At 44.6% G+C, this 25936-nt stretch overlaps 1 protein-coding gene across 2 annotated transcripts in view; it reads right to left on the minus strand.

Moving 5' to 3' along the window:
* LOC139577319 (atrial natriuretic peptide receptor 3-like) overlaps positions 1-25936 on the minus strand; it is a 70751-nt gene that overhangs the window by 6199 nt on the left and 38616 nt on the right. For both annotated transcript variants that reach the window (XM_071404338.1, XM_071404337.1), the window contains exons 4-5: positions 4454-4589; positions 1941-2035 (exon numbers count right to left, since the gene is read on the minus strand). In XM_071404338.1, the coding sequence (XP_071260439.1) occupies positions 1941-2035; positions 4454-4589 (231 nt within the window). The remainder of the gene's footprint in view (positions 1-1940; positions 2036-4453; positions 4590-25936) is intronic.

Raw genomic sequence — 25936 nt, forward strand, 5'->3', positions numbered from 1 at the left:
GAGCCTTCTGATCACTGGAGATGCAAGAGGTTACAGGATTAGTTTGAGCCTTCTGATCACTGGAGATGCAGGAGGTTACACGATTAGGTTGAACCCTCTGATCACTGGTGATGCAGGAGGTTACAGGATTAGTTTGAACCTTCTGATCACTGGGGATGCAGGAGGTTACAGGATTAGGTTGAACCTTCTGATCACTGGAGATGCAGGAGGGTACAGGATTAGTTTGAAGTTATCTGTTCTGATCACTGGAGATGCAGGAGGTTACAGGATTAGTTTGAAGTTATCTGTTCTCATAACTGGGGATGCAGGAGGTTAAAGGATTAGTTTGAAGTTATCTGTTCTTACATCATAGGTATAGGGTCGGTTTGCCTATTAGATGATTATTAATACAATCACATAGACAGGTGGGACATGATCCTAGATCAACACTCCTACTGAGACTCTTCATGACCTGATCCTAGATCACCACTCCTACTGAGACTCTGTATGACCTGATCCTAGATCAACACTCCTACTGAGACTCTGTATGACCTGATCCTAGATCAGCACTCCTACTGAGACTCTTCCTGACCTGATCCCAGATCACCACTCCTACTGAGACTCTTCATGACCTGATCCCAGATCACCACTCCTACTGAGACTCTTCATGACCTGATCCCAGATCACCACTCCTACTGAGACTCTTCATGACCTGATCCCAGATCACCACTCCTACTGAGACTCTTCATGACCTGATCCTAGATCAACACTACTACTGAGACTCTTTATGATCTGATCCCAGATCAACACTCCTTCTCTGAGACTCTTCATGACCTGATCCCAGATCACCACTCCTACTGAGACTCTTCATGACCTGATCCCAGATCACCACTCCTACTGAGACTCTTCATGACCTGATCCTAGATCAACACTACTACCGAGACTCTTCATGACCTGATCCCAGATCACCACTCCTACTGAGACTCTTCATGACCTGATCCTAGATCAACACTCCTACTGAGACTCTTCATGACCTGATCCCAGATCACCACTCCTACTGAGACTCTTCATGACCTGATCCCAGATCAACACTCCTTCTCTGAGACTCTTTATGACCTGATCCCAGATCAGCACTCCTACTGAGAGACTCTTTATGACCTGATCCTAGATCACCACTCCTTCTCTGAGACTCTTTATGACCTGATCCTAGATCACCACTCCTACTGGGAGACTCTTTATGGCCTGATCCTAGATCACCACTCCTACTGAGACTCTTCGTGACCTGATCATAGATCAACACTCCTACTGAGACTCTTTATGATCTGATCCTAGATCAGCACTCCTTCTCTGAGACTCTTTATGACCTGATCCCAGATCAGCACTCCTACTGGGAGACTCTTTATGACCTGATCCCAGATCAACACTCCTACTGAGACTCTTTATGACCTGATCCCAGATCAGCACTCCTACTGAGAGACTCTTTATGACCTGATCCTAGATCACCACTCCTACTGGGAGACTCTTTATGACCTGATCCTAGATCAACACTCCTACTGAGACTCTTCGTGACCTGATCATAGATCAACACTCCTACTGAGACTCTTTATGATCTGATCCTAGATCAGCACTCCTTCTCTGAGACTCTTTATGACCTGATCCCAGATCAGCACTCCTACTGGGAGACTCTTTATGACCTGATCCCAGATCAACACTCCTACTGAGACTCTTTATGACCTGATCCCAGATCAGCACTCCTACTGAGAGACTCTTTATGACCTGATCCTAGATCACCACTCCTACTGGGAGACTCTTTATGACCTGATCCTAGATCAACACTCCTACTGAGACTCTTCGTGACCTGATCCCAGATCAGCACTCCTTCTCTGAGACGCTCTATGAATGACGGGCCTGATCAAGAGCCATGCAGGAGGGTCAGGATTAGGTTGAGGCCCTGTTCTTACCTCATAGGTGCCTGCCTCTGTGTTTGTCATGCTCATCACAGAGAAGTCTCCGTATCTGTCCCCGTTGAAGTCCATAGACACCTGGCCTGCGATGCCTGCCCAGCAACCAGAGGACCAGTGGCATGCAAAGAATGGCAGAATTAATTAGCTACAAGAGCCCAACATTCCAAGGAAAACAGAGAGTGGAGTGGAGAAATTCCAGCACCGGTCAATATAACAGGAAATCCCATCTCTCCTCCCGCCGTTTGTGTTGGCAGGCCCTCCTAGAATTGTAATTTTACCCCTCCGCCTGTGTTCCCAAAATTTTTGGCATTTAAAAAATATTATTTCTTTTAACAAGAAAATATGACCCTGTTCTTGACAATTCCTACTGATCAAAACATTGTTATTTAAGAGCTGGCAATGTGGCGGCTTGGGCTTTTAACCGGTTTGTCCAGTTGGACACGTGCTCTGTGACTGGACTCTAATTATTGCAGATGAAAGAGTTCTGTACTCAGTGTTGCCTCTGACTCATCCCCCATCCTAATTAGACAACACATTAAGTGTAGTTTAGCTTTCATATTCTGTTATCTTGAGTAGATATTGTGGTGCTGTGGTCCTACACACATTCTGCAAAGGAATTCTGGGGGATTTCAACAGTTTTCTGGTTAACAGGTCAGGGGGATATTGACTATCTGGTTAACAGGTCAGGGGGATATTGACTTTCTGGTTAACAGGTCAGGGGGATATTGACTATCTGGTTAACAGGTCAGGGGGATATTGACTTTCTGGTTAACAGGTCAGGGGGATATTGACTTTCTGGTTAACAGGTCAGGGGGATATTGACTTTCTGGTTAACAGGTCAGGGGGATATTGACTATCTGGTTAACAGGTCAGGGGGATATTGACTATCTGGTTAACAGGTCAGGGGGATATTGACTTTCTGGTTAACAGGTCAGGGGGATATTGACTTTCTGGTTAACAGGTCAGGGGGATATTGACTTTCTGGTTAACAGGTCAGGAGGATATTGACTATCTGGTTAACAGGTCAGGGGGATATTGACTATCTGGTTAACAGGTCAGGGGGATATTGACTATCTGGTTAACAGGTCAGGGGGATATTGACTTTCTGGTTAACAGGTCAGGAGGATATTGACTATCTGGTTAACAGGTCAGGGGGATATTGACTATCTGGTTAACAGGTCAGGGGATATTGACTTTCTGGTTAACAGGTCAGGGGGATATTGACTTTCTGGTTAACAGGTCAGGGGGATATTGACTATCTGGTTAACAGGTCAGGGGGATATTGACTATCTGGTTAACAGGTCAGGGGGATATTGACTTTCTGGTTAACAGGTCAGGGGGATATTGACTTTCTGGTTAACAGGTCAGGGGGATATTGACTTTCTGGTTAACAGGTCAGGGGGATATTGACTATCTGGTTAACAGGTCAGGGGGATATTGACTATCTGGTTAACAGGTCAGGGGATATTGACTATCTGGTTAACAGGTCAGGGGACACGTATCTCACTGTGTAAGGGACAGGGTGACATTAGGACACGTATCTCACTGTGTAAGGGATAGGGTGACATTGGGACACGTATCTCACTGTGTAAGGGATAGGGTGACATTGGGACACGTATCTCACTGTGTAAGGGATAGGGTGACATTGGGACATGTATCTCACTGTGTAAGGGACAGGGTGACATTAGGACACGTATCTCACTGTGTAAGGGATAGGGTGACATTGGTACATGTATCTCACTGTGTAAGGGACAGGGTGACATTAGGACACGTATCTCACTGTGTAAGGGATAGGGTGACATTGGGACACGTATCTCACTGTGTAAGGGATAGGGTGACATTGGGACACGTATCTCACTGTGTAAGGGATAGGGTGACATTGGGACACGTATCTCACTGTGTAAGGGATAGGGTGACATTGGGACATGTATCTCACTGTGTAAGGGACAGGGTGACATTAGGACACGTATCTCACTGTGTAAGGGATAGGGTGACATTGGGACACGTATCTCACTGTGTAAGGGATAGGGTGACATTGGGACATGTATCTCACTGTGTAAGGGATAGGGTGACATTAGGACACGTATCTCACTGTGTAAGGGATAGGGTGACAATGGGACACGTATCTCACTGTGTAAGGGATAGGGTGACATTGGGACACGTATCTCACTGTGTAAGGGACAGGGTGACATTAGGACACGTATCTCACTGTGTAAGGGATAGGGTGACATTGGGACATGTATCTCACTGTGTCAGGGATAGGGTGACATTGGGACATGTATCTCACTGTGTAAGGGATAGGGTGACATTGGGACATGTATCTCACTGTGTCAGGGATAGGGTGACATTGGGACATGTATCTCACTGTGTAAGGGATAGGGTGACATTGGGACATGTATCTCACTGTGTCAGGGATAGGGTGACATTGGGACATGTATCTCACTGTGTAAGGGATAGGGTGACATTGGGACACAGGTTTATTAATGAGCAGAGGGTTTTTGTTTTTTTACCTTCAAACGTTCTGTTCCACATGCGGTAGGTGATCTCTGCTCCGTCCTTCTTGGTGAGTCCGTTCCTGATTGCTTCATGCAGCGCCAGGGCGTACAGCAGCAATGCATCATGGAACCCTTCCACAAACATGTTGATCTGGAGGGGAGGGGGCAACAGACAGGAAGATTAGAATCATAATAATACATGAAGATAGGGATGAAACTAATGAATGAATGACAGATTCATCACTTTAAAAAAAAATATATATACCAAAAACAGATGGTCCTTTCATACTGTTACTATATAACACAGTGTTGTCTTGCAGTGGGTCTCTGGCTTTCAAATACTTTAGAGTGATTAATGAGAAGAAAACATTGGACCCAAATGCAAAGTCTCTTACATGGATCCGTTCCTCTTTACTCAGGTTGTCAAGGCTGATGCCAACAACGCATTTGGCAATTTATTGAAGAAGGGAGGGAGGGGGGGGGGGGAGTGATGGGAGATAGGAGAGATGATAACAGAGGATGGTAGGGTAAGGTACAGAAGAGGCAGCACGCCCCACCCCAGTCTGGTGATGGCAGGGGAAACACTGAATTCCAATGCATACGTAACATCTCAGAATGATGATTCAAATAAAATCGAACTTTATTTGTCACATGCGCCGAATACAACAGGTGTAATAGACCTTACTGTGAAATGCTTACTTACAAGCTCTTAACCAACAGTGCAGTTCAAGAAGAGTTAAGAAACTATTTACCAAATTAAGTTAAAAAATTATAAAAAAATAACACAATAACATAACAATAACAAGACTATATACAGGCGGTATAGGTTAGTAATATCTGTAGTAATGTCTAGCATCATAGAGTTGTATGATCTTCTACATCAATAACAAAGTAACACTGTGAGACTACTTCAGCCTGATTTCTGTTTTGTGTTTGTGGAAACTAAATTCCCACTGCTTACCATATCAGTCATAATACACCACAGAAATTCACAGTCATGATTTTCTTTTTCACTGGCAATTTACAACCTAAGTACCAGAAAAATAATGAGTAACTCCACATACACAGTCTCTTACTAAAACAAACAATTTGGTCTTTATTTGTTTTCACAAAAAAAAAAAGATATTGAAATGTTTTCCATTCCACTTAGACACAGTGCGTCATTGTGTGATACCCATCTCATAGCGTGATCCTGTAGAAGACCTGCATGCCGCGTCCTAATGGGGCACATCAACATGTTCTACCTCGTTCTACGGGGTCTCCGCTAAGCTAGATGATTCATGGAGAAACCAAGGTTCATCTCACCTCCATTATCCAACATCGTAAATCCGTTTTCTAAAACATCGTTCGCTTCAAAATCAACTGTAACTACATCAAGGAATGATGAAGATCAACCAAACATGGATGAAGGTGCCTTTCAGTAATAGTTTTTACATTTTATTTCACCTTTATTTAACCAGGTAGGCCAGTTGAGAACAAGTTCTCATTTACAACTGCGACCTGGCCAAGATAAAGCAAAGCAGTGCGACACAAACAACAACACAGAGTTACACATAAACAAACGTACAGTCAATAACACAATAGAAAGAAAAATAGAAAAATCTATGAACAGTGTGTGCAAATGTAGGAGATTATGGAGGTAGGCAATAAATAGGCCATAGAGGCGAAATAATTACAATTTAGCATTAATACTGGAGTAATACATGTGCAGATGATGATGTGCAAGTAGAGATACTGGGGCGCAAAATAGCAAGAGGGTAAATAATAATATGGGGATGAGGGTGTGCTATTTACAGATGGGCTGTGTACAGGTACAGTGATCGGTAAAAGCTGCTCTGAAAGCTGATGCTTAAAGTTAGAGAGGCAAATATAAGACTCCAGCTTCAGAGATTTTTGCAATTCATTCCAGTCACAGGCAGCAGAGAACTGGAAGGAAAGGCGGCCAATGAAGTGTTGGCTTTGGGGATGACCAGTGAGATATACCTGCTGGAGCGCGAGCTACGGGAGGGTGTTGTTATCGTGACCAGTGAGCTGAGATAAGGCGTGGCTTTACCTAGCAAAGACTTATAGATGACCTGGAGCCAGTGGGTTTGGCGACGGATATGTAGTGAGGGCCAGCCAATGAGAGCATACAGGTCTTAGAATATGTGGACAACTACAAATACCTACAGTAGGTGTCTGGTTAGACTGTAAACTTTCCTTCCAGACTCACATTAAGCATCTCCAATCCAAAATTAAATCTAGAATCGGCTTCCTATTTCGCAACAAAGCATCCTTTACTCACGCTGCCAAACATACCCTCGTAAAACTGACTATCCTACCGATCCTCGACTTTGGTGATGTCAAAATAGCCCCCAACACTCTACTCAGCGAACTGGATGTAGTCTATCACAGTGCCATCCGTTTTGTCACCAAAGCCCCATATACTACCCACCACTGCGACCTGTATGCTCTCGTTGGCTGGCCCTCACTACATATCCGTATCCGTTTATTTATTTATTTATTTTGCTCCTTTGCACCCCATTATTTCTGTCTCTACTTTGCGCTTTCTTCCACTGCAAACCAACCATTCCAGTGTTTTTTAGTTTTTATTTTACTTGCTGTGTTGTATTCACTTCGCCTCCATGGCCTTTTTATATTTTTATTTATTTATACATATATTTGTTTGCCTTCACCTCCCTTATCTCACCTCACTTGCTCACATTGTATATAGACTTATTTTTTTCACTGTATTATTGACTATATGTTTCTTTTACTCCATGTGTAACTATGTGTTGTTGTATGTGTCGAACTGCTTTGCTTTATCTTGGCCAGGTCGCAATTGTAAATGAGAACGTGTTCTCAATTTGCCTACCTGGTTAAATAAAGGTTAAATAAAAAAATATATATATATATACTACCCATGCTCCTGTCAGACTGACACTAATAGTTGATACCCTAAGAGCTGTGGATACTGTTAGACTGACACTAATAGTTGATACCCCCTAAGAGCTGTGGATACTGTTAGACTGACACTAATAGTTGATACCCTAAGAGCTGTGGATACTGTTAGACTGACACTAATAGTTGATACCCTAAGAGCTGTGGATACTGTTAGACTGACACTAATAGTTGATACCCCCTAAGAGCTGTGGATACTGTTAGACTGACACTAATAGTTGATACCCCCTAAGAGCTGTGGATACTGTTAGACTGACACTAATAGTTGATACCCCCTAAGAGCTGTGGATACTGTTAGACTGACACTAATAGTTGATACCCCCTAAGAGCTGTGGATACTGTTAGACTGACACTAATAGTTGATACCCCCTAAGAGCTGTGGATACTGTTAGACTGACACTAATAGTTGATACCCCCTAAGAGCTGTGGATACTGTTAGACTGACACTAATAGTTGATACCCCCTAAGAGCTGTGGATACTGTTAGACTGACACTAATAGTTGATACCCCCTAAGAGCTGTGGATACTGTTAGACTGACACTAATAGTTGATACCCTAAGAGCTGTGGATACTGTTAGACTGACACTAATAGTTGATACCCTAAGAGCTGTGGATACTGTTAGACTGACACTAATAGTTGATACCCTAAGAGCTGTGGATACTGTTAGACTGACACTAATAGTTGATACCCTAAGAGCTGTGGATACTGTTAGACTGACACTAATAGTTGATACCCCCTAAGAGCTGTGGATACTGTTAGACTGACACTAATAGTTGATACCCTAAGAGCTGTGGATACTGTTAGACTGACACTAATAGTTGATACCCTAAGAGCTGTGGATACTGTTAGACTGACACTAATAGTTGATACCCTAAGAGCTGTGGATACTGTTAGACTGACACTAATAGTTGATACCCTAAGAGCTGTGGATACTGTTAGACTGACACTAATAGTTGATACCCTAAGAGCTGTGGATACTGTTAGACTGACACTGATAGTTGATACCCTAAGAGCTGTGGATACTGTTAGACTGACACTAATAGTTGATACCCTAAGAGCTGTGGATACTGTTAGACTGACACTAATAGTTGATACCCTAAGAGCTGTGGATACTGTTAGACTGACAGTAATAGTTGATACCCTAAGAGCTGTGGATACTGTTAGACTGACACTAATAGTTGATACCCCCTAAGAGCTGTGGATACTGTTAGACTGACACTAATAGTTGATACCCCCTAAGAGCTGTGGATACTGTTAGACTGACACTTATAGTTGATACCCTAAGAGCTGTGGATACTGTTAGACTGACACTAATAGTTGATACCCCCTAAGAGCTGTGGATACTGTTAGACTGACACTAATAGTTGATACCCTAAGAGCTGTGGATACTGTTAGACTGACACTAATAGTTGATACCCTAAGAGCTGTGGATACTGTTAGACTGACACTAATAGTTGATACCCCCTAAGAGCTGTGGATACTGTTAGACTGACACTAATAGTTGATACCCCCTAAGAGCTGTGGATACTGTTAGACTGACACTAATAGTTGATACCCCCTAAGAGCTGTGGATACTGTTAGACTGACACTAATAGTTGATACCCCCTAAGAGCTGTGGATACTGTTAGACTGACACTAATAGTTGATACCCTAAGAGCTGTGGATACTGTTAGACTGACACTAATAGTTGATACCCTAAGAGCTGTGGATACTGTTAGACTGACACTAATAGTTGATACCCTAAGAGCTGTGGATACTGTTAGACTGACACTAATAGTTGATACCCTAAGAGCTGTGGATACTGTTAGACTGACACTAATAGTTGATACCCTAAGAGCTGTGGATACTGTTAGACTGACACTAATAGTTGATACCCTAAGAGCTGTGGATACTGTTAGACTGACACTAATAGTTGATACCCTAAGAGCTGTGGATACTGTTAGACTGACACTAATAGTTGATACCCTAAGAGCTGTGGATACTGTTAGACTGACACTAATAGTTGATACCCCCTAAGAGCTGTGGATACTGTTAGACTGACACTAATAGTTGTTACCCCCTAAGAGCTGTGGATACTGTTAGACTGACACTAATAGTTGATACCCCCTAAGAGCTGTGGATACTGTTAGACTGACACTAATAGTTGATACCCCCTAAGAGCTGTGGATACTGTTAGACTGACACTTTTAGTTGATACCCTAAGAGCTGTGGATACTGTTAGACTGACACTAATAGTTGATACCCCCTAAGAGCTGTGGATACTGTTAGACTGACACTAATAGTTGATACCCTAAGAGCTGTGGATACTGTTAGACTGACACTAATAGTTGATACCCTAAGAGCTGTGGATACTGTTAGACTGACACTAATAGTTGATACCCCCTAAGAGCTGTGGATACTGTTAGACTGACACTAATAGTTGATACCCCCTAAGAGCTGTGGATACTGTTAGACTGACACTAATAGTTGATACCCCCTAAGAGCTGTGGATACTGTTAGACTGACACTAATAGTTGATACCCCCTAAGAGCTGTGGATACTGTTAGACTGACACTAATAGTTGATACCCTAAGAGCTGTGGATACTGTTAGACTGACACTAATAGTTGATACCCTAAGAGCTGTGGATACTGTTAGACTGACACTAATAGTTGATACCCTAAGAGCTGTGGATACTGTTAGACTGACACTAATAGTTGATACCCTAAGAGCTGTGGATACTGTTAGACTGACACTAATAGTTGATACCCCCTAAGAGCTGTGGATACTGTTAGACTGACACTAATAGTTGATACCCTAAGAGCTGTGGATACTGTTAGACTGACACTAATAGTTGATACCCTAAGAGCTGTGGATACTGTTAGACTGACACTAATAGTTGATACCCCCTAAGAGCTGTGGATACTGTTAGACTGACACTAATAGTTGATACCCTAAGAGCTGTGGATACTGTTAGACTGACACTAATAGTTGATACCCTAAGAGCTGTGGATACTGTTAGACTGACACTAATAGTTGATACCCCCTAAGAGCTGTGGATACTGTTAGACTGACACTAATAGTTGATACCCTAAGAGCTGTGGATACTGTTAGACTGACACTAATAGTTGATACCCTAAGAGCTGTGGATACTGTTAGACTGACACTAATAGTTGATACCCCCTAAGAGCTGTGGATACTGTTAGACTGACACTAATAGTTGATACCCTAAGAGCTGTGGATACTGTTAGACTGACACTAATAGTTGATACCCTAAGAGCTGTGGATACTGTTAGACTGACACTAATAGTTGATACCCCCTAAGAGCTGTGGATACTGTTAGACTGACACTAATAGTTGATACCCCCTAAGAGCTGTGGATACTGTTAGACTGACACTAATAGTTGTTACCCCCTAAGAGCTGTGGATACTGTTAGACTGACACTAATAGTTGTTACCCCCTAAGAGCTGTGGATACTGTTAGACTGACACTAATAGTTGTTACCCCCTAAGAGCTGTGGATACTGTTAGACTGACACTAATAGTTGATACCCCCTAAGAGCTGTGGATACTGTTAGACTGACACTAATAGTTGATACCCTAAGAGCTGTGGATACTGTTAGACTGACACTAATAGTTGATACCCCCTAAGAGCTGTGGATACTGTTAGACTGACACTAATAGTTGATACCCCCTAAGAGCTGTGGATACTGTTAGACTGACACTAATAGTTGATACCCTAAGAGCTGTGGATACTGTTAGACTGACACTAATAGTTGATACCCTAAGAGCTGTGGATACTGTTAGACTGACACTAATAGTTGATACCCTAAGAGCTGTGGATACTGTTAGACTGACACTAATAGTTGATACCCCCTAAGAGCTGTGGATACTGTTAGACTGACACTAATAGTTGATACCCCCTAAGAGCTGTGGATACTGTTAGACTGACACTAATAGTTGATACCCTAAGAGCTGTGGATACTGTTAGACTGACACTAATAGTTGATACCCCCTAAGAGCTGTGGATACTGTTAGACTGACACTTATAGTTGATACCCCCTAAGAGCTGTGGATACTGTTAGACTGACACTAATAGTTGATACCCTAAGAGATGTGGATACTGTTAGACTGACACTAATAGTTGATACCCCCTAAGAGCTGTGGATACTGTTAGACTGACACTAATAGTTGATACCCTAAGAGATGTGGATACTGTTAGACTGACACTAATAGTTGATACCCCCTAAGAGCTGTGGATACTGTTAGACTGACACTAATAGTTGATACCCTAAGAGATGTGGATACTGTTAGACTGACACTTATAGTTGATACCCCCTAAGAGCTGTGGATACTGTTAGACTGACACTAATAGTTGATACCCCCTAAGAGCTGTGGATACTGTTAGACTGACACTTCTAGCTGCTCCATAGTGTGTTGCTCCATGTCTTCTCTGACTATCCAGTGCCCAATCTAAACAGGAAGTAATCTGTGCACTGTGGAGGACCTCTGCTCAGTGGGGTACTCAGTACTAGCTGCAGCGGCGGGGAACAGGCTGATATAACTAATAATACTTTTATTTACAATATATAATTAATTTTTTGGGAACTCAAGCTCCGGCCCATTCCTGGCAGGGGAAGAAGTCAAGAAAACAATACATGTTTTTTGAGGGGCACCAAAGCGGTTTTGGTCTAGAAGGGATACAGCTTTTGTCAAAATTGACTTTTCGTAGCAGGTTAGGAGAACTTAAGCAGTAGTTTAGGACAACGAATGTAGCAGGTTAGGAGAATTAGGTTAAGATTAGGAAAAGGATTAGCTAAAAATAACCCAAAATATATACTTTTCACGTCAAATTGACATAAGCTGACCCACGAGGCTGATACTATGCACCGAGGGCTGTGGTTTCATATCTCAGAGTCCGTTTGCTTTCTCAACGCTGACAACACAAGCAATAGACGTGCTTTCCTCCTTCCAAATAATGTTCAATTGTTTCAATAAAAGGTAAGGGAATTGCACAGTTCCAAACATACCCACATAGAGAAGAATATTTTTGCAGAACAAAAATGCTGACCTGATTCATTCTGAAGAAATATATAAAGAGCCAAGGTTTCAGTCTACAGTACATGAAATCCTGCTTCCACTTAACAATGAGCACCCTTAAAACCCATGTATGTCACAGACGTTATAGTATGGTTGTAGGAACTGTTACATAGTATGGTTGTAGGAAGTGTTACATAGTACTGCTGTAGGATCTGTTACATAGTACATAGCATGTTTGTAGGAAGTGTTACATAGTACATAGCATGTTTGTAGGAAGTGTTACATAGTACATAGTACTGCTGTAGGATCTGTTGCATAGTACATAGTACTGCTGTAGGATCTGTTACATAGTATGGTTGTAGGAAGTGTTACATAGTACTGCTGTAGGAACTGTTACATAGTACTGCTGTAGGAACTGTTACATAGTACTGCTATAGGAACTGTTACATAGTACATAGTACTGCTGTAGGAACTGTTACATAGTACATAGTACTGCTGTAGGAACTGTTACATAGTATGGCTGTACATAGCATGGTGGTACATACAGTGGGGAGAACAAGTATTTGATACACTGCCGATTTTGCAGGTTTTCCTACTTACAAAGCATGTAGAGGTTTGTAATTGTTATCATAGGTACACTTCAACTGTGAGAGACGGAATCTAAAACAAAAATCCAGAAAATCACATTGTATGATTTTTAAGTAATTCATTTGCATTTTATTGCATGACATAAGTATTTGATCACCTACCAACCAGTAAGAATTCCGGCTCTCACAGACCTGTTAGTTTTTCTTTAAGAAGCCCTCCTGTTCTCCACTCATTACCTGTATTAACTGCACCTGTTTGAACTCGTTACCTGTATAAAAGACACCTGTCCACACACTCAATCAAACAGACTCCAACCTCTCCACAATGGCCAAGACCAGAGAGCTGTGTAAGGACATCAGGGATAAAATTGTAGACCTGCACAAGGCTGGGATGGGCTACAGGACAATAGGCAAGCAGCTTGGTGAGAAGGCAACAACTGTTGGCGCAATTATTAGAAAATAGAAGAAAATAGAAGAAGTTCAAGATGATGGTCAATCACCCTCGGTCTGGGGCTCCATGCAAGATCTCACCTCGTGGGGCATCAATGATCATGAGGAAGGTGAGGGATCAGCCCAGAACTACACGGCAGGACCTGGTCAATGACCTGAAGAGAGCTGGGACCACAGTCTCAAAGAAAACCATTAGTAACACACTACGCCGTCATGGATTAAAATCCTGCAGCGCACACAAGGTCCCCCTGCTCAAGCAGGCGCATGTCCAGGCCCGTCTGAAGTTTGCCAATGACCATCTGGATGATCCAGAGGAGGAATGGGAGAAGGTCATGTGGTCTGATGATTCAAAAATAGAGCTTTTTGGTCTAAACTCCACTCGCCTTGTTTGGAGGAAGAAGAAGGATGAGTACAACCCCAAGAACACCATCCCAACCGTGAAGCATGGAGGTGGAAACATCATTCTTTGGGGATGCTTTTCTGCAAAGGGGACAGGACGACTGCACCGTATTGAGGGGAGGGTGGATGGGGCCATGTATTGCGAGATCTTAGCCAACAACCTCCTTCCCTCAGTAAGAGCATTGATGATGGGTCGTGGCTGGGTCTTCCAGCATGACAACGACCCGAAACACACAGCCAGGGCAACTAAGGAGTGGCTCCGTAAGAAGTATCTCAAGGTCCTGGAGTGGCCTAGCCAGTCTCCAGACCTGAACCCAATAGAAAATCTTTGGAGGGAGCTGAAAGTCCGTATTGCCCAGCGACAGCCCCGAAACCTGAAGGATCTGGAGAAGGTCTGTATGGAGGAGTGGGCCAAAATCCCTGCTGCAGTGTGTGCAAACCTGGTCAAGAACTACAGGAAACGTATGATCTCTGTAATTGCAAACAAAGGATTCTGTACCAAATATTAAGTTCTGCTTTTCTGATGTATCAAATACTTATGTCATGCAATAAAATGCGAATTAATTACTTAAAAATCATACAATGTGATTTTCGGGATTTTTGTTTTAGATTCCGTCTCTCACAGTTGAAGTGTACCTATGATAAAAATTACAGACCTCTACATGCTTTGTAAGTAGGAAAATCGGCAAAATCGGCAGTGTATCAAATACTTGTTCTCCCCACTGTATATGTAGGTACAGTGTCTACACACAAACAGACAGATGTTGGCAGATGGTGTGTGTGTTTAACTCGTATTCAATATTTAACTGATCACCACATAATTCTACATCTGCATTGCTTTGTTGTTTGGGGTTTTAGGCCGGGTGCCTGGAAAGCACTATGTGACATCTGCTGATGTAAAAAGGGCTTTTATAAATAATTTTGATTGATTGATTACTTGAATCAGCTGTGTAGTGCTAGGGCAACAAAAAAAACTAAATGTGCACTCGGGCGTCAGAACCGTGTTTGGGAAACCCTTGCCTACAATGAGATTATTATGGAGAATTTTTTTTTTTATGTTATTATTAAAATGTTTCAAACGGCAGCCAAGCATCGATCATCGTGTCACCAGAATAAGCCCTTGGATATTTATTGGAAAGGAACGTCAAGCTCGTCACCTTGAACTTTCATCACCCTGTGTTCTCCGTGTGTCACAGCACTCTCGTCTGAAGGTAACCCGGTACCGGATTAAAACATTTATGGTAGTTGGAGGTAGTTTTGTGGCAAAAAAAAGGGGGTAAATATGTGTCCATTTGTTATTATATTTACAAGTATGGGGAGCTGCTAATTATTCGTTTTAGAAGCGTGAAGAAGTGACCTTCGTCCTGCCTCCTGTATTCATCAGTTTTAGAACCGTGAATTAGTGACCTTCGTCCTGCCTCCTGTAATCATCCGTTTTAGAACCGTGAAGAAGTGACCTTCGTCCTGCCTCCTGTAATCATCCGTTTTAGAACCGTGAAGAAGTGACCTTCGTCTTGCCTCCTGTAATCATCCGTTTTAGAACCGTGAAGAAGTGACCTTCGTCCTGCCTCCTGTAATCATCCGTTTTAGAAGCGTGAAGAAGTGACCTTCGCCCTGCCTCCTGTAATCATCAGTTTTAGAAGCGTGAAGAAGTGACCTTCGTCCTGCCTCCTGTAATCATCAGTTTTAGAAGCGTGAAGAAGTGACCTTCGTCCTGCCTCCTGTAATCATCCGTTTTAGAACCGTGAAGAAGTGAACTTCGTCCTGCCTCCTGTAATCATCAGTTTTAGAACCATGAAGAAGTGACTGGATTACAGACGATGTGGAACACCTTTGCGCTAGCACGAAGTACGTCTTTGTTTTTTGTTTTTTATACTTGGCAGAGAATGCAGAGACACCGATTTTTGTTTATTTAACAATAAATACACATCGTTTTGAATGCATTTTAAGTAATTTCATAAAATTTTGCATTTTGATATAAAATACAGAAATCTAAATACTCAAGCAATGGACCTAAACACTGTCTGGGGGTATTGCCAAACGTCCAGGCAAGTGTTATCAAGGGCTCAATAGTGTTTTGGGGTGAACTTCCCCTTTAACTTCTGCACACTGGTGAAAAGTCCTACAACATCATGCAGCCTAAAAAATAACCTCGGCTTGTCTTGAGGATATTCTGATCCTGCAGCCGTTAAACCAGAAGAGACAGTTGAATTAGTTGAAAATGTGTTTGTGCTGTGAATGACCATAGAAGTTCACAGCACAAAACACATTTGGGACATGGCTAGAGTTGAATGGCAACTGGTCAGAATAATGGGACAACTGGACAATAAGGTGTTTTACATGCCATTGAGGCAATGCAGGTCTGGTCTGTTGGTGGCAACCTCTACCAACCGTTATCTCTCCCAACAGGACAGTGTGGATGGTGATATCTACTGGGAACAAGGAGCCTTTTATCAATGGCAATTTGAATGCACAGAGATACCGTGACGAGATCCTGAGGCCCATTGTCGTGCCATTCATCCGCCGCCATCACCTCATGTTTCAGCATGATAATGCACGGAACCATGTCGCAAGGATCTGAACACAATTCCTGGAAGCTGAAAATGTCCCAGTTCTTCCATGGCCTGCATACTCACCAGACATGTCACCCATTGAGCATGTTTGGGATGCTCTGGATCGCCATGTACAACAGCGTGTTCCAATTCCCACCAATATCCAGCAACTTCGTACAGACATTGAAGAGGAGAGGGACACCATTCCACAATCAACAGCCTGCATATCTGTATTCCCAGTCATGTGAAATCCATGGATTAGGGCCTAATGAATGTATTGACTGATTTCCTTAAATTAACTGTAACTCAGTAAAATCGTTGAAATTGTTGAATGTTGCATTTATATTTTTGTTCGGTATAAATAAGAGGATTTTTTTTTAAATAAAAAATTATGACAAAGCTGTAAAACATCCTAAATATAAACCATAAACTTGAGGGTTTCCAAATTACACATCTTTTCTATCTTCTTATTTTAGACACTTTTATTTATTTTACTACGTCAGTATGTCGTTTTGGCGTCAAACTGGTGGCAGTTGTGAAAAAGGACCATAAGAGTTGTAGAGGTAATTGAAAATAATGCCATCGTTCATTAAATGCTTTTTTTCATTAATTAGACTATTTCCCCTTAAACAGAATGGTCTATCTACTAGAAACTCAATATTTAATAAAAACAATATGGAGTCAGATATAAAAAAATCCTAAATATATAGGAATACTTAAAAAAAAAAAAAATTGTATAAATGACCAAAGTTAGGATAGTTTTTCTGTTAATTACCAAGAATACTGAAGAATCCGGTAACGTTAGTAAATTACAGGTAGCGTTGCTCCACAGCAGATAGGGTGATGTTTCTAAAATATTAGTTGACGGATCCAGGGAATAGAACAGGATTTGCTTTGAGTGCTTCTCGCACGACAAGGTCAGGGAGAATGCCCTATCGTAAACCTTTTTATTTGAGCTCTCAGAACAACACGGAGAACTAACATTCAGAGCCGTTGGTCTGGGCCGAATGTGTTTGGAGACGTTGGTCAGGGCTGAATGTGTTTGGAGACGTTGGTCAGGGCTGAATGTGTTATGAGACGTTGGTCAGGGCCGAATGTGTTTGGAGACGTTGGTCAGGGCTGAATGTGTTTGGAGACGTTGGTCAGGGCTGAATGTGTTATGAGACGTTGGTCAGGGCTGAATGTGTTTGGAGACGTTGGTCAGGGCTGAATGTGATTGGAGACGTTGGTCAGGGCTGAATGTGTTTGGAGACGTTGGTCAGGGCTGAATGTGATTGGAGACGTTGGTCAGGGCTGAATGTGTTTGGAGACGTTGGTCAGGGCTGAATGTGCTTGGAGACGTTGGTCAGGGCTGAATGTGTTTGGAGACGTTGGTCAGGGCTGAATGTGATTGGAGACGTTGGTCAGGGCTGAATGTGTTTGGAGACGTTGGTCAGGGCTGAATGTGTTATGAGACGTTGGTCAGGGCTGAATGTGTTTGGAGACGTTGGTCAGGGCTGAATGTGTTATGAGACGTTGGTCAGGGCTGAATGTGTTATGAGACGTTGGTCTGGGCTGAATGTGTTATGAGACGTTGGTCAGGGCTGAATGTGTTTGGAGACGTTGGTCAGGGCTGAATGTGTTTGGAGACGTTGGTCAGGGCTGAATGTGTTTGGAGACGTTGGTCAGGGCTGAATGTGTTTGGAGACGTTGGTCAGGGCTGAATGTGTTTGGAGACGTTGGTCAGGGCTGAATGTGTTTGGAGACGTTGGTCAGGGCTGAATGTGTTTGGAGACGTTGGTCAGGGCTGAATGTTGGTCAGGGCTGAATGTGTTATGAGACGTTGGTCAGGGCTGAATGTGTTTGGAGACGTTGGTCAGGGCTGAATGTTGGTCAGGGCCGAATGTGTTATGAGACGTTGGTCAGGGCTGAATGTTGGTCAGGGCTGAATGTGTTATGAGACGTTGGTCAGGGCCGAATGTGTTATGAGACGTTGGTCAGGGCTGAATGTGTTATGAGACGTTGGTCAGGGCTGAATGTGTTTGGAGACGTTGGTCAGGGCTGAATGTGTTATGAGACGTTGGTCAGGGCTGAATGTGATTGGAGACGTTGGTCAGGGCTGAATGTGTTTGGAGACGTTGGTCAGGGCTGAATGTGTTATGAGACGTTGGTCAGGGCCGAATGTGTTATGAGACGTTGGTCAGGGCTGAATGTGTTTGGAGACGTTGGTCAGGGCTGAATGTGTTTGGAGACGTTGGTCAGGGCTGAATGTGTTATGAGACGTTGGTCAGGGCTGAATGTGTTATGAGACGTTGGTCAGGGCCGAATGTGTTTGGAGACGTTGGTCAGGGCCGAATGTGTTTGGAGACGTTGGTCAGGGCTGAATGTGTTTGGAGACGTTGGTCAGGGCTGAATGTGTTATGAGACGTTGGTCAGGGCTGAATGTGTTTGGAGACGTTGGTCAGGGCTGAATGTGTTTGGAGACGTTGGTCAGGGCTGAATGTGTTATGAGACGTTGGTCAGGGCTGAATGTGTTTGGAGACGTTGGTCAGGGCCGAATGTGTTTGGAGACATTGGTCAGGGCTGAATGTGTTTGGAGACGTTGGTCAGGGCTGAATGTGTTATGAGACGTTGGTCAGGGCTGAATGTGTTATGAGACGTTGGTCAGGGCTGAATGTGTTATGAGACGTTGGTCAGGGCTGAATGTGATTGGAGACGTTGGTCAGGGCTGAATGTGTTTGGAGACGTTGGTCAGGGCTGAATGTGTTATGAGACGTTGGTCAGGGCTGAATGTGTTTGGAGACGTTGGTCAGGGCTGAATGTGTTTGGAGACGTTGGTCAGGGCTGAATGTGTTTGGAGACGTTGGTCAGGGCTGAATGTGTTATGTAGACGTTGGTCAGGGCTGAATGTGTTTGGAGACGTTGGTCAGGGCCGAATGTGTTTGGAGACGTTGGTCAGGGCTGAATGTGTTTGGAGACGTTGGTCAGGGCTGAATGTGTTATGAGACGTTGGTCAGGGCTGAATGTGTTTGGAGACATTGGTCAGGGCCGAATGTGTTTGGAGACGTTGGTCAGGGCTGAATGTGTTTGGAGACGTTGGTCAGGGCTGAATGTGTTATGAGACGTTGGTCAGGGCCGAATGTGTTTGGAGACGTTGGTCAGGGCTGAATGTGTTTGGAGACGTTGGTCAGGGCTGAATGTGTTTGGAGACGTTGGTCAGGGCTGAATGTGTTATGAGACGTTGGTCAGGGCTGAATGTGTTTGGAGACGTTGGTCAGGGCTGAATGTGTTATGAGACGTTGGTCAGGGCCGAATGTGTTATGAGACGTTGGTCAGGGCTGAATGTGTTTGGAGACGTTGGTCAGGGCTGAATGTGTTATGAGACGTTGGTCAGGGCTGAATGTGTTTGGAGACGTTGGTCAGGGCTGAATGTGTTATGAGACGTTGGTCAGGGCTGAATGTGTTATGAGACGTTGGTCAGGGCTGAATGTGTTATGAGACGTTGGTCAGGGCTGAATGTGTTATGAGACGTTGGTCAGGGCTGAATGTGTTTGGAGACGTTGGTCAGGGCTGAATGTGTTTGGAGACGTTGGTCAGGGCTGAATGTGTTTGGAGACGTTGGTCAGGGCTGAATGTGATTGGAGACGTTGGTCAGGGCTGAATGTGTTTGGAGACGTTGGTCAGGGCTGAATGTGTTTGGAGACGTTGGTCAGGGCTGAATGTGTTTGGAGACGTTGGTCAGGGCTGAATGTGTTATGAGACGTTGGTCAGGGCTGAATGTGTTTGGAGACGTTGGTCAGGGCTGAATGTGTTTGGAGACGTTGGTCAGGGCTGAATGTGTTTGGAGACGTTGGTCAGGGCTGAATGTGTTTGGAGACGTTGGTCAGGGCTGAATGTGTTATGAGACGTTGGTCAGGGCTGAATGTGTTTGGAGACGTTGGTCAGGGCTGAATGTGTTTGGAGACGTTGGTCAGGGCTGAATGTGTTATGAGACGTTGGTCAGGGCCGAATGTGTTTGGAGACGTTGGTCAGGGCTGAATGTGTTTGGAGACGTTGGTCAGGGCTGAATGTGTTTGGAGACGTTGGTCAGGGCTGAATGTGTTTGGAGACGTTGGTCAGGGCTGAATGTGTTATGAGACGTTGGTCAGGGCTGAATGTGTTATGAGACGTTGGTCAGGGCCGAATGTGTTTGGAGACGTTGGTCAGGGCCGAATGTGTTTGGAGACGTTGGTCAGGGCCGAATGTGTTTGGAGACGTTGGTCAGGGCCGAATGTGTTTGGAGACGTTGGTCAGGGCCGAATGTGTTTGGAGACGTTGGTCAGGGCCGAATGTGTTTGGAGACGTTGGTCAGGGCCGAATGTGTTTGGAGACGTTGGTCTGGGCCGAATGTGTTTGGAGACGTTGGTCAGGGCCGAATGTGTTTGGAGACGTTGGTCAGGGCCGAATGTGTTTGGAGACGTTGGTCAGGGCCGAATGTGTTTGGAGACGTTGGTCAGGGCCGAATGTGTTTGGAGACGTTGGTCAGGGCCGAATGTGTTTGGAGACGTTGGTCAGGGCCGAATGTGTTTGGAGACGTTGGTCAGGGCTGAATGTGTTTGGAGACGTTGGTCAGGGCTGAATGTGTTTGGAGACGTTGGTCAGGGCTGAATGTGTTTGGAGACGTTGGTCAGGGCCGAATGTGTTTGGAGACGTTGGTCAGGGCCGAATGTGTTTGGAGACGTTGGTCAGGGCCGAATGTGTTTGGAGACGTTGGTCAGGGCCGAATGTGTTTGGAGACGTTGGTCTGGGCTGAATGTGTTTGGAGACGTTGGTCAGGGCTGAATGTGTTTGGAGACGTTGGTCAGGGCTGAATGTGTTTGGAGACGTTGGTCAGGGCCGAATGTGTTTGGAGACGTTGGTCAGGGCTGAATGTGTTATGAGACGTTGGTCAGGGCTGAATGTGTTTGGAGACGTTGGTCAGGGCTGAATGTGTTTGGAGACGTTGGTCAGGGCTGAATGTTGGTCAGGGCTGAATGTGTTATGAGACGTTGGTCAGGGCTGAATGTGATTGGAGACGTTGGTCAGGGCCGAATGTGTTATGAGACGTTGGTCAGGGCTGAATGTGTTTGGAGACGTTGGTCAGGGCTGAATGTGTTTGGAGACGTTGGTCAGGGCTGAATGTGTTTGGAGACGTTGGTCAGGGCTGAATGTGTTTGGAGACGTTGGTCAGGGCTGAATGTGTTATGAGACGTTGGTCAGGGCTGAATGTGATTGGAGACGTTGGTCAGGGCTGAATGTTGGTCAGGGCTGAATGTGTTTGGAGACGTTGGTCAGGGCCGAATGTGTTTGGAGACGTTGGTCAGGGCTGAATGTGATTGGAGACGTTGGTCAGGGCTGAATGTGTTTGAGACGTTGGTCAGGGCTGAATGTGTTTGGAGACGTTGGTCAGGGCCGAATGTGTTTGGAGACGTTGGTCAGGGCTGAATGTGGTTGGAGACGTTGGTCAGGGCTGAATGTGATTGGAGACGTTGGTCAGGGCTGAATGTGTTATGAGACGTTGGTCAGGGCTGAATGTGTTATGAGACGTTGGTCAGGGCTGAATGTGTTTGGAGACGTTGGTCAGGGCTGAATGTGTTTGGAGACGTTGGTCAGGGCTGAATGTTGGTCAGGGCTGAATGTGTTATGAGACGTTGGTCAGGGCCGAATGTGTTTGGAGACGTTGGTCAGGGCTGAATGTGTTTGGAGACATTGGTCAGGGCTGAATGTGTTTGGAGACGTTGGTCAGGGCTGAATGTGTTATGAGACGTTGGTCAGGGCTGAATGTGTTTGGAGACGTTGGTCAGGGCTGAATGTGTTTGGAGACGTTGGTCAGGGCTGAATGTGTTTGGAGACGTTGGTCAGGGCTGAATGTGTTTGGAGACGTTGGTCAGGGCTGAATGTGTTTGGAGACGTTGGTCAGGGCTGAATGTGTTTGGAGACGTTGGTCAGGGCCGAATGTGTTATGAGACGTTGGTCAGGGCTGAATGTGTTTGGAGACGTTGGTCAGGGCTGAATGTGATTGGAGACGTTGGTCAGGGCTGAATGTGTTTGGAGACGTTGGTCAGGGCTGAATGTGTTTGGAGACGTTGGTCAGGGCCGAATGTGTTTGGAGACGTTGGTCAGGGCCGAATGTGTTTGGAGACGTTGGTCAGGGCTGAATGTGTTTGGAGACGTTGGTCAGGGCTGAATGTGTTTGGAGACGTTGGTCAGGGCTGAATGTGTTTGGAGACGTTGGTCAGGGCTGAATGTGTTTGGAGACGTTGGTCGGGGCCGAATGTGTTTGGAGACGTTGAAAAGCATCAGTCTGTTCTTGACGTTCAGGGCCTGTTCTTGTCTTGATTCCTGACACATATCAAATGATTCAGGCTTGGTCCTTTTAACTACGTACTGTGTGTCATGTTAGTGAATGTAATAACAGAGCTCTAATGCAACACACCCACCTACTGGTTGTGATTGGATAGAAATATTGGAGATATGGCCATCCACTTAAATTCTCTCTGCGCTCGCTCTCACTCTGCGCTCGCTCTCACTCTGCGCTCGCTCTCACTCTGCGCTCGCTCTCACTCTGCGCTCGCTCTCACTCTGCGCTCGCTCTCTCTCTGCGCGCTCTCTCTCTCTGCGCGCTCTCTCTCTCTGCGCGCTCTCTCTCTCTGCGCTCGCTCTCTCTGCGCTCGCTCTCTCTATGCGCTCGCTCTCTCTATGCGCTCGCTCTCTCTATGCGCTCGCTCTCTCTATGCGCTCGCTCTCTCTATGCGCTCGCTCTCTCTATGCGCTCGCTCTCTCTATGCGCTCGCTCTCTCTATGCGCTCGCTCTGCGCTCTCTCTCTCTGCAAGGGGATTTTGGCATTGGAAACATATGTTTACATTGCCAAAGCAAGTATATTTGTCTATATACAATGTTGTAACGATGTGCAAATAAAGTAAAAGTTAAAGTACAAAAGGGAAAATAAATAAACATAGTTTGTATTTACAATGGTGTTTGTTCTTCACTAGTTGCCCTATTTTTGTGGTAACAGGTCACACATCTTGCTGCTGTGATTGCACACTGTGATATTTCAGCCAATATATATGTGAGTTTATCAAAATGGATTTTGTTTTCAAATTCTTTGTGTGTCTGTGTAATCTGAGGGACATAGTGGGGAGAACAAGTATTTGATACACTGCCGATTTTGCAGGTTTTCCTACTTACAAAGCATGTAGAGGTCTGTAATTTTTAATCATAGGTACACTTCAACTGTGAGAGACGGAATCAAAAATCCAGAAAATCACATTGTATGATTTTTAAGTAATTAATTTGCATTTTATTGCATGACATAAGTATTTGATACGTCAGAAAAGCAGAACTTTATATTTGGTACAGAAACCTTTGTTTGCAATTACAGAGATCATAGGTTTCCTGTAGTTCTTGACCAGGTTTGCACACACTGCAGCAGGGATTTTGGCCCACTCCTCCCTACAGATCTTCTCCAGATCCTTCAGGTTTCAGGGCTGTCGCTGAGCAATACGGACTTTCAGCTCCTTCCAAATATTTTCTATTGGGTTCAGGTCTGGAGACTGGCTAGGCCACTCCAGGACCTTGAGATGCTTCTTACGGAGCCACTCCTTAGTTGCCCTGGCTGTGTGTTTCGGGTTGTTGTCATGCTGGAAGACCCAGCCACGACCTATCTTCAATGCTCTTACTGAGGGAAGGAGGTTGTTGGCCAAGAACTCACGATACATGGCCCCATCCATCCTCCCCTCAATACGGTGCAGTCGTCCTGTCCCCTTTGCAGAAAAGCATCCCCAAAGAAGGATGTTTCCACCTCCATGCTTTACGGTTGGGATGGTGTTCTTGGGGTTGTACTCATCCTTCTTCTTCCTCCAAACATAGCAAGTGGAGTTTAGACCAAAAAGCTCTATTTTTGTCTCATCAGACCACATGACCTTCTCCCATTCCTCCTCTGGATCATCCAGATGGTCATTGGCAAACTTCAGACAGGTCTGGACATGAGCTGGCTTGAGCAGGGGGACCTTGCGTGCGCTGCAGGATTTTAATCCATGACGGCGTAGTGTGTTACTAATGGTTTTCTTTGAGACTGTGGTCCCAGCTCTCTTCAGGTCATTGACCAGGTCCTGCCGTGTAGTTCTGGGCTGATCCCTCACCTTCCTCATGATCATTGATGCCCCACGAGGTGAGATCTTGCATGGAGCCCCAGACCGAGGGTGATTGACCGTCATCTTGAACGTCTTCCATTTTCTAATAATTGCGCCAACAGTTGTTGCCTTCTCACCAAGCTGCTTGCCTATTGTCCTGTAGCCCATCCCAGCCTTGTGCAGGTCTACAATTTTATCCCGGATGTCCTTACACAGCTCTCTGGTCTTGGCCATTGTGGAGAGGTTGGAGTCTGTTTGATTGAGTGTGTGGACAGGTGTCTTTTATACAGGTAACGAGTTCAAACAGGTGCAGTTAATACAGGTAATGAGTGGAGAACAGGAGGGCTTCTTAAAGAAAAACAGGTCTGTGAGAGCCGGAATTCTTACTGCTTGGTAGGTGATCAAATACTTATGTCATGCAATAAAATGCAAATTAATTACTTAAAAATCATACAATGTGATTTTCTGGATTTTTAGATTCCGTCTCTCACAGTTGAAGTGTACCTATGATAAAAATTACAGACCTCTACATGCTTTGTATGTGTCTCTAATATGGTCATACATTTGGCAGGAAGTGCAGCTCAGTTTCAACCTCATTTTTATTTTATTTTTTTTTTACCGTTATTTTACCAGGTAAGTTGACTGACGTTCTCATTTGCAGCAACGACGACGAGCCAATTGTAAACTGGGGATTATTAGGTGACCTTGATGGTTGAGGGCCAGATTGGGAATTTAGCCAGGACACCGGGGTTAACACCCCTACTCTTACGATAAGTGCCATGGGATCTTTAATGACCTCAGAGAGTCAGGACACCCGTTTAACGTCCCATCCGAAAGACGGCACCCTACACAGAGCAGTGTCCCCAATCACTGCCCTGGGGCATTGGGATCTTTGTTTTAGACCAGAGGAAAGAGTGCCTCCTACTGGCCCTCCAACACCACTTCCAGCAGCACCTGGTCTCCCATCCAGGGACTGACCAGGACCAACCCTGCTTAGCTTCAGAAGCAAGCCAGCAGTGGTATGCAGGGTGGTATGCTGCTGGCTTGTAGGCACTGTGCACATACCCTGTCTTCTCTTGAGAGCCAGGTCTGCCTACGGTGGCCTTTCTCTAAAGCAAGGCTATGCTCACTGAGTCTGCACATAGTCAAAGCTTTTCCTTAAGTTTGGGTCAGTCACAGTGGTCAGGTATTCTGCCACTGTGTAGTCTCGGTTTAGGGCCAAATAGCATTCTAGTTTGCTCTGTTTTTTTGTGAATTCTTTCCAATGTGTCAAGTAATTATCTTTTTGTTTTCTCATGAATTGGTTGGGTCTAATTGTGTTGCTGTCCCTGGGCTCTGTGGGGTCTGTTTGTGAACAGAGCCCCAGAATCAGTCCGGGTGCTGCAGACTGTTCTAGTGCCCTCTCTAATTTGTTGATAGAT

The sequence above is a fragment of the Salvelinus alpinus genome, chromosome 5, assembly GCF_045679555.1.
Source record: "Salvelinus alpinus chromosome 5, SLU_Salpinus.1, whole genome shotgun sequence".
In the NCBI taxonomy this organism is placed as follows: domain Eukaryota; kingdom Metazoa; phylum Chordata; class Actinopteri; order Salmoniformes; family Salmonidae; genus Salvelinus; species Salvelinus alpinus.